Source organism: Phalacrocorax aristotelis, chromosome 6 (assembly GCF_949628215.1).
Source record: "Phalacrocorax aristotelis chromosome 6, bGulAri2.1, whole genome shotgun sequence".
In the NCBI taxonomy this organism is placed as follows: Eukaryota; Metazoa; Chordata; class Aves; order Suliformes; family Phalacrocoracidae; genus Phalacrocorax; species Phalacrocorax aristotelis.
In genome coordinates, this window is record NC_134281.1 from 25,427,823 (window position 1) to 25,445,173 (window position 17,351).

Below are 17,351 nucleotides of genomic sequence, written 5' to 3' on the forward strand. Positions count from 1 at the left end.
CTCAGGGCTGGTAGCTACTCCTCTGAAACTGCATGCAGTTACTATCCTGTCTCAATTTTCTCTCTTTCTTTCCATTTATTCTATTTTTATGCCTTCCATCATTATTACTCTGTCCCTGGTCTGTCTTTACCCTTCTGTTTTCTGTCTATGTTATACATTCATATAGTGACAGAAGGGACCAACCATGGGTATTATCAAACTCCCAGGCCATAAACACTGTCCAGCAGTTTTTGGTTGTTTGGTTCCCCCACTATCTAGTTTGCTTATCTCCGGCACGTGGTGCCGTAAATCTACAGCAAGACTGGCATTCTTCTTCCAAGCACTGTTCCCCTGGAAGAAGAACAGTTGTACTGAAGAGAAAAAAACAAAAAAGAAAAAAGCGTACGGTCTAGCAGAAGCATGGTTAGCGAGGGGCTGCTCACAACAGAGCTTTAATTCTAAATGCCTTTTTGACAAGCCCATTTGGCTGCTCTAGTTTTTCCTGTTGGCGTCGTGCCCCGCCCGCCCCGGTCATACCATTGTTTGGTGACCAACACTCCTGAAGCATACCAATTTATTAAGCTTCAGGAACTCAGTCAGTGGTTTAGTACAAGGCAACAAAGCCTTTATCCTCCACATACTTATCTTTTCCATAGATGAAATACACTGGTCTGATGCAGTACTGCTAGACCATAAACCTGTTAGCATATCCATCATGAGAGGAGCCTGTTTCTTCATTCTCGGTGGCCAGCAGTTTTAGGGAAGGAACTCTGGGAAAGAGTGTTGTCTTTTATCCACACGCTGTTTGTATCGCTGTAAAAACATGTCACCTTCTCTAAACTCAAGAACAGAAAACACTCAAGGGACAGCAGCAAAAACTAAAACCAACTTTTGATAGGTGCTTGCAACTCAGAGCACACAAATTATTACAGGTCATAAACATACTCATTTGCTGCTTTATTACAAAGCAGAAAAAGCTACGCTGCTAACAGGAAGAGAGAAGAATGTGTTTGTAATGTTAGTTGTCTGCTCACTATCAATACTTGAGTTTTTGATTCTTTTTTTTCTTTTAAGATTTGAGTTTTGCATCTATGCTTCCCACTTTCTCAAGGTTTTGGTTTTTTTGTTAATCATTTATATCAAGTAAGACAAAGCCTACCTCTGTAGTTTAGAGCTTTGATTGTTCTGGAATGGATTATTTACAACAGATTGAGCTGAATACTAAGAGCATCTAAAAACTCAAATCAGTCCTGGATACAGTTACTTGGTTGTTAAATGCTATATTCCTTAGATAGCACTTCCATTCCCAGGCTGTAGATGTCCAATTTAAAATTTCATTCATTCAGACTTGTATAATGATAGTAATGATAGAGCCTTACAGGCAACTAGCAAACAGACTTGGCAACTAGCAAACAGACTTGGCTGTAATCTGCATCTTGTCACAGGATACACAAGCTAAGAGCAGTAGGGGACGCAGAGCTTCACATCCCTACATGGATGGCTGTTCTTGATCCCATTCTTTGACTACAATCAAGGAAACAACACAATCCCTCAAGCTAGAATGAAACAAGACATCAGGTTATAAATAAGTTTTACTAAAAATATGTGAACAAGGTATTGCAAAGTTGAAAGTATTTACAAGAATTGCTGAAATATCCAGCATTTAAGCAATTCAACCAGGCATGGTTACAAACCACAAAAAGGGTAACAGTTTGTAGACATATTGCATGTGTTATACAAAGAATCAAATCAACTTCAAAGTCACTCATAAGATCTGCCATCAAGGTATCTCTAAACTCTAAATAGCTCTAAAGCTATTCTGGTAAACTGCTCTGTTTTGTGGTTCTGTCTGCAAAAGGCACACCTGCACAGATCCTTTTACAAAGTGAAAGGATCGGAGACAGCTGCTGAAGACGTAAGACACAGGTTAACCTAGGTTTGAGCTTTTTCAGCACTGCAGTGCAAGTCATCTCAGTGGATAAACCAAAATGATGGTTTTCCTTCTACAGAATAAACTTCACCAGTTTACCCTTAACATCCAAAGTGACTATCAGAGCTAAAAGTGATTGCTGCCAGAATATATCAACCTGTTGCTTTAAAATGGATTATATAAAACCCAGGACATACTGGTTCAACATTACAATCCTAAAAGTGTTTTTGCTTCTTCACTTTGCGCCATAAGGGTTTCACTGGCATACTTCTGAAGAAGCTCCATCTTCTTTCTCCGTACAAGAGCTTCTTCAATCTGCAAATAAAAAGACAGGATGACATTCAGCTTAACTGAGATGCTGAAACCTAGCATCCTTAGCTATTAAGACAGGAGGAAGAAAAACATAGGAAACAGCCTGTGAAAGTTACAAGTGTGTATTAGCATAAAACTAGTTGAATTAAGATGAGCCAGGAGTATTTTTTTAATACTCAGCTGAAGCTCATGGAAGTCAAAAGTAGGAATAAAACAGAGGCCTCCATTTCAGATCTCTGCTCCTACCCTTTTTAATTAGGACGTTAGCTGCAATTTTATTTTACTCTCAGTACAGTCACTTGAATTTTGTTTCAAACAACTGCCTCTGATATAGCTTTAACAATTGCAGACAAGTGGAGTTATGCCACACTAGTCCACGCCCCTGAAATAAGAGTTTAGCAAGTGTACCTTTCACATTAGCAACAGCTATAAACCTCTCACCTGAATTTTGTCCAGAAGTGCCAGCAATACCTGAGTCTTTAACAAGCACGTTCTTTAAAGATCTACTAATAGCAACCTGTGAGACTTGTTTTAATCTCAATAAAGATTTTGTATTTGTTCAAATCGCACACAGTATCTCTCAAAAATAGATGTTCTGAACCTTAGCTTTTTGTAATTTAGCATCTAGAAGGCATAATTCCATAGGCATAAGGTATGGAGTGATTTGCCACTAAAAGAGAGAAAAGATTACACTAACTACTGTCTAATTAGAAGACATTTCTATGTAAATCAGTGGTTACATATTAGGAAGCCAGTTTTGACTCTCAATTATGCTCTCTTCATTAAAAGAATATCATCTGCCAGAGAGCAAAGTTTTTAATCGTTATTTCTCTCCTACGGTTTTGACAAGGCATTACATGCATATTTTGTTGAATGTGCAGGATCATGACTTCACAGAATACAGCACTGTTATCTGACAAGATGACAACAGGGGACAAACTGCCACATGCTATCTGTGTGATGTAAAGGCGTGCCTACCGAAAGATACCTAACTCCAGAACCTTCTTGCCCAAGTTATATTTCAAACAACCTAGCAATATTAAGGTAATATATACCCTAGAGCAGTTTCAAAGTATAATAGTCAATTTAAGGTCATGCCACCCAAATAATTTAGAAAACTTACAAGAGCAATTCAGAAATCATCCCATTAAATTAAAAATTAGACTGTCAGCAGCAAAGCACAGTAACCAGGGTTAGCTTGACCGTAACACCACAACACTTTCCAATTTATGTAATACTTACGAAGGCTTTTGAAATTTTCAAATGAAAAGGGGTATAGCAATGGTACCATAATGCTGGCCAGTCCCACAGTGTTTGCAAGAGGATTAAACAGCAGCAGAGCCAAGTCACAAAAATAACAAATCAAGGACATTTTTACTGATGACCTGGCACAAATTAAGATCTCTGTCTTGCAAAAGCCAGAGTGCAATTCTGCAACTTAGTCTGCTTATGTCTTACCTCCTGTTGAGATGGCACTGGAACATGTGCAATAAACTTCTGTTGGCCTTCTTCACCTTCTTTTTCCTTGCCACTCTCCTCATCAGACTAACAAAAAAAAAAAGCGCCACATCAAGTTTACTTACTGAAGCGCTCATCACCAACACCTTTTTTACTTGTTCTGCCAAGAATGAACCAGATAGAGAATGACTGATGCTACAAACACAAGAACTAGGTGAATCGGACCAAACGACAAAGGAATATAACAAGCATCACATTCAGATCCTGCTCCTTGACATTTTCAGGATTGTTCCTTTCCCTCTGCTGTGGCATGAGTGTGAATGGAAAGCTATATTCCCTCCTCTTCCATATCTCTCTGGCTGCCATAGCAAAGCTATAAAAAAAAAAGGAGCTAGCTAACTAAGAAACAAGCAGGTATCTTAAAAATATATGTACCACTTCCCTGTACACCTCTGTACTGCTTCCTTCTCACACCTGAGAGCTCAGCTTAAGAATCATGATATAATACAAATAAAACAGGATACTGAAAGAACCACCAGTTTTACCTTATGGACTATCTCCTTTTTATTCTTGTGATAAACACACTTATGTACGGACTGCAAAATAACGACTTGCTTCCACTACACCTTTTACAGGTCTCTAAGAGGCCAGGCAATGTCCCTCACTTCCCTTACTGGCACTGGGAGCAGGAAGAATAAAGCAGCAATAGCCATGTCACACCAGTGACTACAGCATCAGCAAAGCCTTGCTGTATCAGGATTCAACTATAAACAAGACCCTGGCAGCCCTTGGTTTTGCTACGCATTGACAGTGTGAAATCATACTGTACACAAATCTACTTGTGCTGTAACTGATATAGATCGTACTTTGAAGCAAGACTGATCAGTGTTAACAACACACTACCTTACAAATACCAGCGTTCCAGGCAGTGACAGTTAAATCGCAAGGTCTCAGCAGTTAGTTGTTTCTCACTCGCATATGAAGTCTCCCCTAGCTGCCAGCTTTCATCACTCTCTACACTTAGAGCCAAGCGTGCTCATTTTTACTAGCGTACTGATTTTTACTGAACAGGGACAATTGTGTAGTAAGTTAGGCAGAGAGAAGAGTAGAATGCAGCAGCAGACAGATTCTCAGCAAAATACCTCTGCTTCCAAGAAGGCAGTGTAGAAGACAAGAAATGTCACATCACCTTAGCCATCACATACCTCATCATCGTTGACAGCATAGATATTTACTTCCTCCTCCTCCTCCTCCTCCCCTCTTGCAAGCCGTGCTTCTCTCTCCATTCTCCATTTTTCCACTGCTTCTGCTATAACTGGTTAGCAAAGGAAAATGGCAAGTGTATCTGAGAGCAAGTTAAAGCAGCATGGGCCACCTGAAGCCCCTGTTTCTTTGACAGCAGTTCTGCAGCAACTGAAGTTAGACCTCCCTTGCTTTCCCTCCTACTTCAAAAGCTCTTCCAACAGACTTAAGCTTCGTGCTTAAATCCTCTGCATTGGTAACATGCACTTACTGTAGAACCTTGATGTAGTATCTAATAAAATAGATCAATGTAGTCTGAGCAAACCCAATGCTAGAGTTGTGAAAGTGTGGTACTTGCTAATGCCCTAATTTGGGTATATTTTAGACTCTAAACGTCATGGATAAATATCAACCTACTTTCTGAACTGAGTAACAGGGGTTTTCAGGACCAGGCTAAGCAGTTCATAGCTTTGTAGCACGTCAAAAACTATAGGAATGTGATCACCATGTAATTAAACATGATTATGTTCCTTAGAGTGACCACCCACCTAAGTCTCATTTCATCTCATAGTGTATTTCTTTTCTTTTGTAGCACGATTCCAATTCTGTAACTCCCTGCTAGCTATGAGCTGTTAGGCGGCTACTCTCAACTACACAGCAGAGCGCTTGTAAGCCTGCTAAAACAAGCTTTAAGAAGCTTAATTAGTGACATCACCAGTACCTAAAAACCCTAGGGACCTGCAAGATTAATGCAACTAGACAGTATGAAATGCCTACAACTATGGAAACCAGCAGCCATTTCCCCTGGCTCTCAGAGATTAAAATACTCTCCCTGAAAAGGCAAAAATCTAACTAGTGGCAAATAACTGCATTTTTAGGTGGTTTTGTAACAGAAAAGGTGCCCAAACTAAGAAGCTTTTTCAATACTTTGTGTCACAACAATTTTATTCTTCTGATAACAAGGTAAAAACTACAAGAGCCTAGACAACATGTGACCCTAAGAGAATCTTCACTATTGTGCATTAATAGTACACTTACTGGTTCTGTTAGCACCTCTAGCCTTGTTATTTCAAGCGGCAAAGATGATAATTTTCTTAAATAACCATATGAATCCAGATGAGCTACTTCTCCTGTCTGCAATTCGCAAGGTGTGCAAGACGAGCGCAGAATGGGACGCCTTTCAGGGACCACTGCACCACCCAGCTTCCCTTCTTACACTATCACTTGTCTGCCAGCCATCTACCCTTCCCTTGGTTTAAGGCTCTAAGCTATGCTGCAGGACACACATAAGTGAAATATTTCTGTTATCCTCCTCTTCCTCCCTGTCCTATAATCTAACTGACAAGGCATGATCTCTAACACACAATACTCTGAAGATCTCACACATGGAAAAGGGATAAATATTAGTGGATGACCACACCAAGAGATACTAAGTATTAATAAGATACAAGCTCAACAGCTTAAAATCATTTAACAAGTCGCTTCCTGCAGTTTCATTTAATGTTTTTGTCTCTAATTCCAGAGATAACTGTAATCAAAAAGAAGCACCATTCAAGCAAAACCTGATTTTTTTATCTGCTGCGTTCTATGGAAAAGCCTGCCAAAGGATCCTGTACCATGACATTTCCTACACGCACTGAGGAGCTGCCTGCAGCTGAAGCTTCAGAAGAAGTTATTATAAAACAAACACAAAATGCAAACAGCAAAAACTTGCCAGGATCAGACCATGTTCACCAGAAGTACTGAAAGAACTATTTAGAAAACAGCTAAGCTCTTAAAGGTGGTAGGTGGCTTCTCGCTTAAAGCTACACAAATACCAGAAGATGCCAAAAGGAACCCAAAAGGGTTTCAAAAGGAAAAGATTCACTAATGTGTTGAAGTTCCAAGATAGACAGCATGTGGATAAATTAACATAGGCCACCTAGACTTCAGGGTTTCCAGAAGGTCCCCTCTAACCTCCAAGGAAACTAAGCAGCTATGTTTACAGATAAATAATCAGGTGAGACAGGAAACAGATGGTACAGTTGGTTTTCACAAAGCAGAGAGGTAACCACTTGAGTTCCATAGATCTCCCTGCTGCAACCTACTCTTACCTTCTTAAGCATGAAAAGGTGGGGGAGGGAAAAGGGAGATCTTGCTTCAGTAGCGAATCACTTGTTGACAATATAAATCATTAACAGTAGTAAAGATGAAAGTGAACTCTAAAGCATGCTCGCTCACCCCTGAAATGCCTTACACAACAGTGATCAGGATACCTATGTGACAGATGAAATCTGACAGCTAAGCACAAGAGACAACACTCACAGGGGAATAAAGAGGTATCTTCAGAGTCCATCACCCCCCCTTCTTCAACTGATTTATGCAGGTTTTGAATCTCACATACCTTTCTTTTCATGTTCTTGTTCCAGTGGCTCCAGAATACCATCATCTTCATCCCTGTAGCCATAATATTCGGCATCAATGGCTTTCATAAGCTCAGCTCGAGTTTTCCGAGGTGGTGGGAGGGCTAAAAGAACACACAACTGTCATTCATCCAGGTCCATCCTGACCACAACCAGGCATGCTTAGCAAGCTATCAGCCTCACAGCAACTACAGCTGTGAGCTAAGAACCAGTGTGAGATTTGAACTGCTGTCAATATTGGGAGTACCGGTATTTTACTCTGGCCTGCACAAGTCAGTTTAAATACACGACCCAATGCTTCATATTTCACAGTTCCCACGCAGTGGCAACTCCACACCGTCATGCATATGGTTGTTTTTCTCCCTGTACCACAGTCCCAGTACTAAGCAAGACTACTATATGAAAGGAACTAAAAAACTGTCCCAAGCTCCCTCAGATCAAGTAGTACTTCCCATAATTTTTCTTTGCAGATAGCAAGTAAGAAATAGCTGATTCAGTAGGCTTGTCTCACTTTTGAGGGCCATGTAATTCCCATTTATTCTAAGACAAATCAATATATAAATTTTTATCTACCTATGTCTAGTTTTTCTTATTATGAAAGCTGATTCCTGCTTCTAGAATTATGTTCAAGCCAACTTCCTTTTTTTTATTTTTAAATTTTGAACTCAGAGTACTATTTAGAACTTATCGATAAAGTTAACCTGTTATGCTGGGAAGTTTCTACAGAACACCAGTCCTTACTATTTAGAACTTCCAGTAGAAAACAGACTTTACTCTTTTCTACATTTCTTTTATTTTCTTTGCCCAAAGAAATAGCATTTAATTAATTACTTGTGTTCAGCATTTCATTTAGCTGATCTAAGACATAGGCTAGAATACACTGTTACTAGCATTCCCCACATACTACAGCAGACATTTTACTCAAGATATACTACTATGTAGATTCACTCTGGGTAGAGTTGCTATTTACTTACGTTCTTTCTCAAAAAGTTCTCTAACTCCTGGTAAATCCTTTGCAGCGCCAAAATATTTATAACCTCTGTTTCCTGGAACTTCTTTCCCTTCATGATCCAACATTTTTGGTCCAATCCGCTGGAAAATAAACAGAGTTCATTGTTTAAAATTTTATTCCTCTTGCATCTTCTACTTCCTGTTTTCCTGGACATCTTAATAGATTAAAGGATTAAGAAAGGAGATACACTACACCAGTTCAAACTACCCCACAAGTAAAACGCCCTCATACCTCATTTATACACAGGTTCTCTACCTTTACTACAAATCACACATTTAAAATGACCATACAAACCACAGACTGCCCACATCAGATTAGCCTTCACAAAAAAATCGAAACCTGTCTTATTCTCTGTACTAGTATATTCAGGTATCAGATAAACAAACACTACTAAATCTGAAAATAAGCACACTTCTGATGTTTCAGCATGCCAGAGCTAGAGCCAACATTTTGTTTTCAGCAGTAACTAGGTGAGCCAAGTGAACACCCTTCTGCAGACTGATATAGACAAACACCTACTGATGGGTAAAATCAGACCATTGCTGCAAACTCTTCACAGGAAGGCAAGACCCATTGAAACAGTGTTCCAGATTAAAAGTCTGATTTGCTCACCATGGAAACAAGTATTTTTTCTAACATAACCTAACATTTTTAGGGGCTGAATAAGTTCCTCTCTAATAAATGTTGGCCAAGAAATAGGTGGTTAACTAAACATTGCACAGGTTTTTCTCATTAGTCACTTTACTTGTAAGCAGAACCACCTTGTAGTACAGAATAATCTATACTTACAGCATAATCAGGACCTCCTAGCTCCTTTATTCTGAATTCCCAGTGTCCTTTCTCCCTCAGAAGTTTGTTTATTTCATCATTCAGGTCCCGAATTCTGAATTCGCCTAATCCAGCTGTTAGAGGGGAAAAGGGCAATAAGTTATGTGGCATACCAGAAGCACCAGAGAGATTTAAGAATTTATGCAACGGAAACAGTATAGTTCATATGAAATACGATTTTTACTGTAACTGCTTAGGACAGGAGATTCAAAAAAGTAAAACATAATTAGAAAAATCTTACCATTTTGAATCTGCGCCACTTTCTTGGAAATTTCCCCAATGATCTAGTTAAATAAGAACACGGAAGTGAAAAAGGCTGAAAACAACCCCAGAAAGATCTAACTTCTAAGCTGGCTTTTTGATCTAGTAAATGGACCTGAGCCTATCAATCTCAAATATCAACACAGATTTTATTCAGACACAAATATGGTACCTCAGAAGCTTACACGGGGATATTTTTACAGCTGTACATGTGATGAGGGCAGAAGCACATGTAGTACAGAGGAAGGCTGAGAGAGAAGTGGGCTTGATCTGCCTTAAGAATAAAAAGGAATAACTTATTGCCAGCTTCAACTACCTAGTGGAGGGTGTGAAGAAGACAAAGCCAGACTGTTTGAGGGGTGCATGACAATAGGACAAACAGCAACAAACCCAAGCTGGAATGGGGAAAAATTGGATTAAATTTTACGGGGGAAAAAAATCATTAAGAAGGTAATCAAACACTATGGAACAGGGGCCTCAATAAGCTCTGGAATCCAAATCCCTGAAGATATTAAAAACTCAGTTGGACATAGCCCTGAGCAATTTGATGTGGTAGGTCCTACTTTGACCACCTTGGTGAACTATATGATCTTCCAGTCTGAATTATTCTGTGATATAACTGTCAGCATACTGAAGAAGTCTGAAAAAAAAATTGTAAGCAGGCTGTCTAAAAAGGAAGTGCTAAATTTCTACCTACTATAGAATTGAAAAATATCTATAGCTTGACATTACCTGTCGCCTCCATTTCTCAGCTTTAGGCAATTCATTACACTCGGATGCAAGGAAAGGTCTTCGTTCCTGTTTGACAGAAAGCCACACACCATGAAGTTTTAATATAACATTAATTTAATATATTCACAGCATTTCATGCAAACATTATTGCTGGATTAATCCCAAACTATGCTACCAAGCTCTGGTGCCTTCTGCTTCCACCAATCTTTACTAAGTGGAAAACAATGATCATTTACAGCCCTGCCAAACTATCAAAAAAGAACCACCTACTTAAACTCACTTTATTCAAAACAAAATCTGTCACCCTTTTTTTCAAATCACACCAGTCTCCTCCAATGCAAATAATGTTCCATTTAGGACAGCTGAATTACATCATTTTCAGTATACTAGCATCTAAATAAAATCTGTGATTTTCCAAGTAGCTATTGAGTTTAGGCCTTCCTTTCTCAATTGCTACTACCTAAACACTGTAATTTTTTCCCAAGATTATTTTTTGTACTCTCCAGCTACAGTTTATCTAAAAACACTTTTCCCCCCAACCTTATTCACATTCGACTTGCTTACACAAACTAATACTTCATCCTACCTCTAGGACTCTGTGTGCAGTTATTTTGTCTTTCCCTAGAGTACTCTCATAGCTCTACCTTTTATATATTAAAAAGCCTTACTTTGCATAATATACAGGAACTCTACTCCACCTTATTCTCTGGCTGTTGTTCATGGAATCTTTTCCACAACAGTTTCCCAAACTGTTATTTTCCACTTTAGTGTTTCATATTGCTCAAACTCATGTGTAAAACATAATTTCTTAAGGCACAAATATAGGACACCTCAGTTAGTTTCCAGAATTCCTTCGTCAGTTACCCAAAATTATAAACCTGTCCAAAAAACAGTTATTGAGAGTACTCTGAACCTCACATAAATATTCTTGCAATTTGAGTTATGATTCAGTGAAAAATGTACAGGAATATCCACAGATAGTTGAGAATCTGTCTCTAAGGTTCTGTGTGGGTTTAGGGGCGCTATTTCTTTCACTACAGTGATGGGTTTTTTTTAAATTACAAAGTTGCTAAGTCCATTTTTTTTGGTCAATCCTACACCCATCAAATAAAAAAAGCTGCATGACAGCGAAGACAATTATGAACAGATGCGCAGCTATCATGTGTTAATAACATGCCAATGTTATGTCTCACACAAACCTCAAGTTCACACTGATCCTGAAGGCCCTCTGCATCGTGGTTACTGTTCTGTCAGAATATTACCAATGAACAAGATTATGAGAACGATTTCTCTCTACCTCTTCTGGGAAGAAATCCAAGCAAACCTCGTGATTACTGACAGTAAAAATAAGTGTATGTGCATCAATTTCCATAAGTAGTTACCAAAGATCACTTCAGTCTCAGAAATAATTTTCATCTCCTGCTCAGCATACTGCCTCTATTTATAGCATTATTGTAGTTTGCTTTTTTCCCCAAACTATTACATATTCTACCAACATGACATAAAAAATTATGCTCAATTTGCACTTTCGTCTAAGCAGCCAAGCCAATGTACCTCTGAAACATACACAGACATAAATTTTTAAACAGGCTATTCAGTTAAGAAACTTCTATTTACTATTTCTGTTTCATGGCATTGTGAAATACAGCCCCTGTATTTCTGTCAGACTCCTATAGGATACCTGTACCTGGCACACAACCTTTCTGACAGCTGTCACACAGCTCTGTACAGGGCTTCCATTCCACTCTTGACTAGAGCTAACAAAGCTTTAGGTTTTTTTACATCATACCTTAACTTTTCCTTCCTCAAGCTGAGCTTGGCGAAATCTTGCCAAGGCCGTCCTAAAGAAAAGAAGCAGATTTACTTTTACAAATCTACATTCCAACAGGAACAAATTTTGCTCTGGATGTTTATTATGGACTTAATTACAGTCTGTAGAAAAGAAAGGCTTGAAAATATTCATTGACTAGCTCTTCTGGCTAGTGACTTCTTCAACATGAGAAATCTTCAGTGGTTAATTTCTTAGATAAATATAAATCCTGGTAAGGCACTAGGTATTTTTGTTGCTGTTTAGCACAGCCAGCCTGTTACACATTAGCGGCAAAAGGACGCTAACAAGTTATAAGTACATGCATAAAGTTTACATATCTTAGCAGGAGATACATCAAAATGCAAACAAAAAACTCAAGAGGAAAAAGCAGCTTTGGTAAGGAAAGCAGCAGTTAGTAATCGAGTTTATTAACATTACCAAATATTTTGAGTCTCTTGCAACTGAGCTGAGACTACACACACCAGTCTTAAATACAATTTTATTTATTTACTAGATATTTAATAATTATGTAAAAAGCACAGAACAATTGAGCACATTTAAAACCTTTAAAAGCATGCCTATACCCTGCACCTAAGCCAATTATCCAGGCTCCATCTGCTATTGAGAGGCATTTCCAGAATGAAAATCACACCATCTAATCCAGTGCCCCAGATGCACCAGAGAGCATCACCATAAAAGAGCACCTCGCAAGGTATTCGATTGCTGTAAACCCTTCAGCTGCTCTCTGAGTTACTGTTACAAGCTTGGAAAGTGTTTTAGGGAAAAGAAGAAACATAAGACAAATGTACTGAAGAAACTCTAATCTAGTAGTTCTAAATATGTGGTCTACTAACTTATTTGAAAAGTACTTAAGAAAGGCAACGCAAAAATAAACATGTTTAAAAGCATTGGTTTAGCCCAAGCCACTCCCAAGCAAGAATAATTATATTTAAACTAATGCTGACAGATTCCTATTTAGCCTGGCATCTCTGTTCCAAAAATGGGAACTACCTAAAACCATAAAGGACTCATTAGAACATATTTCACCACGTTTCTAATCCAACCCTTACTGGAGCTTCTCCCTGGCGCTGGTTAGCACAGCACCGTCCCGCACAGCTGCACGAGCTCCACGCCACCAGGTGCGCAGATGCCTCGTACCCCTTCTACCCCCGGGGCTGGAAGGTCTCTCTCTACCCTCAGGCCAAAGCAAGCGGTGCTGGTGCTGAAGTGCCCGCTCAGAGAGTATGAAAAAGGGCGGCGGCCCGTCCCAGCCGGGAGCCCCAGCCCGGGGGGGCGGAGCCCCGGACACACTTACATGGCCTTTTCCGCGTTCCGAGCCTGAAAGAGAGAACAGACGCGTGGTTAATGAGGCAGCGCCTCACGGCCGGCCCCACGCCGAACCACCCTCGCTTCTAAGCGCCTGGATGGAGGGAACGGACCCCCGGCCACCTCATCACCCTCACCAGCCCCAGCTGCCCGCCCGGCCTCCGCCCGCCGCAGGAGCGGCATGGCTCCCCACGGAGCCCCCAGCGCCGGCCGAAAGCGCCGGCGGGGAGCGAGGCCCGGGGGCAGTGGTGGTGACAGCGCGGCCCGCCGGAGGCCCCGCACTCACCATGACGCCCACCGGAGCCCACCGCCAACCGCTCCAGCAAGGCCCAGGAAGGAGACGCGCCGTCACCCCGGAACTGAAACCGGCCTCAACCGCGCACGCGCGCACACACCGTCCGGAGGGGCGAGGAGCTACGTCACAGTTGGTGTCTACAAATTGCATCCGTCTAGCGCCTTTTTCCTCCCCGAAGCCGCGGAGACCTCGCGCGGGGCTGGGGGTCCCGCTCTCCTTTGCGGTGCAGCTGGAGCTCCGCCCTGGCTCGGCTGCGGGTGCGACGCGTCTCACAAACTGCAGTTTGTGAAAACAGGTCTGTGCTTCCAGACGTCAGATTTCCGTACCGCAGCGGTTTTTAACGCGGTGTCAAGAGTCTCACTTCCCGCCAGCTGGACCCGGTTGTACCGCGTTGCTCTCCAGGGCCGGGGCCCTGCCCGCGCAGACCGTAGCTGCTGTGACCCAAAGAGCGGGTCCATTCGCCCTGGGTGCAAAACGCCACACTACGCACAGGGCGGAGGTATTTTATTCAGTTCATTTTTGCACAAAGACAGGTGCTAGGTGGTAACTTAACAAAGCACAGTGCACCGAGAAACTACAAGGCATTTATACAGTTAAGTGTGTCAGTCACAGCTAATATTCACAGCCCCCAGCTAATAATTTGTTAATTTCTTTGTCATTTAAAAGTACAGCTCCCTTTAAATTTGCCATGTATGCTCAAGGAGTAAGGGGCTGATTTGAGGGGGGTGGGGTGGGTCTGGTCTATGGGCATGATTTTTAGTATTATAATGAGAATAGTTCACCTGAAGGACACTTAGCTCTTATCAACATCCCAATTAGTTGTTCTCTTTGACTATACACTTTATCACCCTGTTCTCAGCGTCTTCTGGGGTGGGATGTTCCCTTCTATTGGTCTCTCAATTCTTCAAGGATATAGTAGTAAAACAAATGCTTCCCTATCTCTCAGCTCTCTTCTCTGGCGACCAAATCCTGCTTTGCCAGGCTCACACGATTTGTTGTTATTACTCAGAAGAAAATTCCATTTTCTTCAGGATATCAGTATGGCTCAGGAAATACAACTCTTCCACAGGTGCCACTATGTTTATACCAAGGAAGCAAGCACATTTCAGAATGGCTAACAGTAGCCTGTGCAGGAAACCCAACACTTTGGAACACTGTTAAATGGCTTATGTGCTAAAGGAGTCCCAGAGTTAGCTTGCCTGGCTCACAACCTTCAGAATACTCCAAGTAGGAGATGTGCAAAATTTTGAACCCCCAGCTATTTTGTATTGCACAGTAATTTTTGTTAGTCTTATATAAAATAGGAACTATTTTTCCTGCTAATAATTTGTAGCCTTTAAGTATTTCACTTGAAATCCAAATATCTCTGCACAGTGCTCTAATCCAGCATTTTTGCTCCCCCCATACTTCAAGGAACATCTAGCCATTCTGAAAAAGAAAGCCAGAGCCTGTCTCCTGTATGAGTGCACAAAATTTATATAAAAAAAAAACAAACCCAAAAGTCAGTAAAAAAGCCTTTCGTTTTTTTCCTTACATTTACTTTCTCCACTTACAAATGGAAATGTACTTTTTTGCAGGCATTTCATAGATCGCATTCAAAGCACAGCAGCAGCATTACAAGACATGGATTTAGAAACGCTGGCACACATACCAGGCTCGCTTTAACAGGAAGAGGCACACAGAGAAGTGCCCACCGTGCCTGAAACCCGCACAGTACGCCTCGCTGCCTCTAACAGTCAGCAGATTCTCCTGTTATCTCGACTTCTACAGTCTGCTGACTGAGGCCACAAGCACCTTACTGTGCACAGACTATGTATCTCATTCTCAATGGAGCCATTATGTCAAACCTTTGCAGCTGGTCTAAAAAACAACTGGGAAGGCTGGTTTTTAGTGAGAATTTATTCAATGCCTCAATAATTTTTATAAAATAAAATTTCCCTTTCCAGAAAATGCTAGCCCTTTAGAGAGTCCTGTTTATAGAAAATAACCTATTACACATTTCTCTCTCAGCCTTTCTGATCCATATAATCCACCAGATCTATGAAAACCACTACGCCAAAGTTTGCAGGGGATTATTCTTCAAAATGAATGAGGAGATGCTTCAGTGTTAGCGAAATAGGTTAATATGGAACAAATAAAATACTAGGTTTGGATTCTCCAAGTCGCTAGAGTTTCTGAAATCACTATTTGCATATTCATCTTTTTAACTTGGAAACACCTGACACTTGAAGTACCAGCGTCAATATTCTAAACTGTTCTCTACAGAAAGGTGACTAGGAAGATACACCTCAGTTGGAATACTTTCCTCCTTTTTGAAGTTACATCCTGGTTTGTACTTCTCAGCTTTCAAATCCCATTTTCTTTGCTAAAAAAAAAAATTATTGGAGAACACTACTACTTTTCAGACACAGAAGAAATTACTCAGTGATAACACAGCAGTTAAGCACCAGAGTACTAAGAAGCAGTAGCTGCAGGATCTGTGTAGCCAAGCTTAATCACAAAGGTCTACAGGAATGGAAAAGCAGACTGTAGACATCACCAGCACTACCACTTGACACAGCAGCTTCTTTAGCTACAGGTTAAGTCCCAAAGACTTTTAGGTTTTTGTCATCACAGAGCTTCAAGCTTTATTACTGTTTAACTAAGATAACTGTATGTAAGGATTCAGTTAATCCATACTAACCTACCCCAGGGCTGAGCAAGAAGATGCTGTGATTAGGCTATCTGTACTACCCCAAGACAACCCACTCATTTCAAGTGTGCTTACAAGAGCTTTGGCAATCATGTTTAAGACTCAGAAGTACATTCATGCTCCAATAGCAGCTACTACGCACCCCCCACCCAAACCTAAACACACGTCACATGTGCACCACTCAAAATAACCCACACAATTCAGCAAGAACCTCCTCCCCACTCCTGAGCTCCACAAAAACTTAAAGGCTTTGTTCTTCAGCAAGTAGGTAGGGCAGAAGGCATCCTGCCAAAGCATCCCGACCGCTGCAATAGCAATCACCATCTTATTTTGGTTTTGCACTCTGTGGAACCTGCCTTCCACACCTTTATGCCATGCTGGCCAGGCAGAAGCAAATACTTGGGGTTTTTTCTGCTTAGGCAAAGCAGTACAAGAGCGTTGCCTCTTTAAGCGCTTCAAATAAAGACGCTTCTTCCACCAGTCCATTTCCTTCAATCTCTGCAGCATCACCAAGTCAGCCTTTCTCAAACCTGCTCAGGTCAGCTGCTGCCAGCCAAGGCGCCTGCGCTCTAGCCACCTTATACTTCATGTTCTTGCCAAGAATCTTTTTTCTCCCTGAACCATGGCTCAATGTTTTCCACAGGCTTTGAACATCAAACCCAGGCTGAAAACTTTAGTTCTTTATAAATCTTTATTTCATTAAGTGTTATAACTCTAGATTGCTATGGCAGCCCACTGCAAAACAACAACAATCTGACTGGAATTCACCTGAGGTGACACAGCAGCCACAACCATCACAATTTTCTTGGACACACATATTTTAGGTATCAGATTTCCTGAAACAACCCAAAGATTACCAGGTAGCATGCCTACTTTTACGGTTTCAAACACTCCAAGGCAAGACTCCTCATTGGGATCTTCTAGGTCATCAACTGAGTTCTTACTGCTCTTCTGTAAGTCTCACCTGTGTGCTGTAGTCTGCTGAAAGCCAGAGGCGTAAGTTGTTGCTGGAAGAGCACAACCTTCTGGGGCGTTACTGCATGACTGCATCATGTCTAACAGCCTTATTTCC

At 40.9% G+C, this 17,351-nt stretch overlaps 1 protein-coding gene across 1 annotated transcript; it reads right to left on the reverse strand.

Moving 5' to 3' along the window:
- Positions 1-1,553: 1,553 nt before the first annotated feature.
- ISY1 (ISY1 spliceosome associated protein) lies at positions 1,554-13,911 on the reverse strand. Its single transcript, XM_075096721.1, has 11 exons — positions 13,579-13,911; positions 13,282-13,304; positions 11,946-11,997; positions 10,157-10,222; positions 9,405-9,447; positions 9,125-9,237; positions 8,298-8,415; positions 7,305-7,427; positions 4,885-4,994; positions 3,680-3,766; positions 1,554-2,224 (listed from the first exon to the last, which is right to left on the reverse strand). Exons 1-11 carry the CDS (start codon positions 13,735-13,737, stop codon positions 2,117-2,119), a joined length of 1,002 nt encoding a protein of 333 aa, XP_074952822.1. The 5' UTR covers positions 13,738-13,911; the 3' UTR covers positions 1,554-2,116.
- Between the last annotated feature and the right edge of the window lie 3,440 nt (positions 13,912-17,351).

Excerpts from the sequence above, each read along its gene's own strand:
- ISY1 (XM_075096721.1), bottom strand. The coding sequence starts at position 13,737 with ATGCAATTTGTAGACACCAACTGTGACGTAGCTCCTCGCCCCTCCGGA. Across the intron at positions 11,998-13,281 it reads CGGAACGCGGAAAAGGCCAT|GACGGCCTTGGCAAGATTTC; the intron begins GTAAGTGTGTCC and ends TCTTTTCTTTAG. Across the intron at positions 9,238-9,404 it reads AGTGGCGCAGATTCAAAATG|CTGGATTAGGCGAATTCAGA; the intron begins GTAAGATTTTTC and ends CCCCTCTAACAG.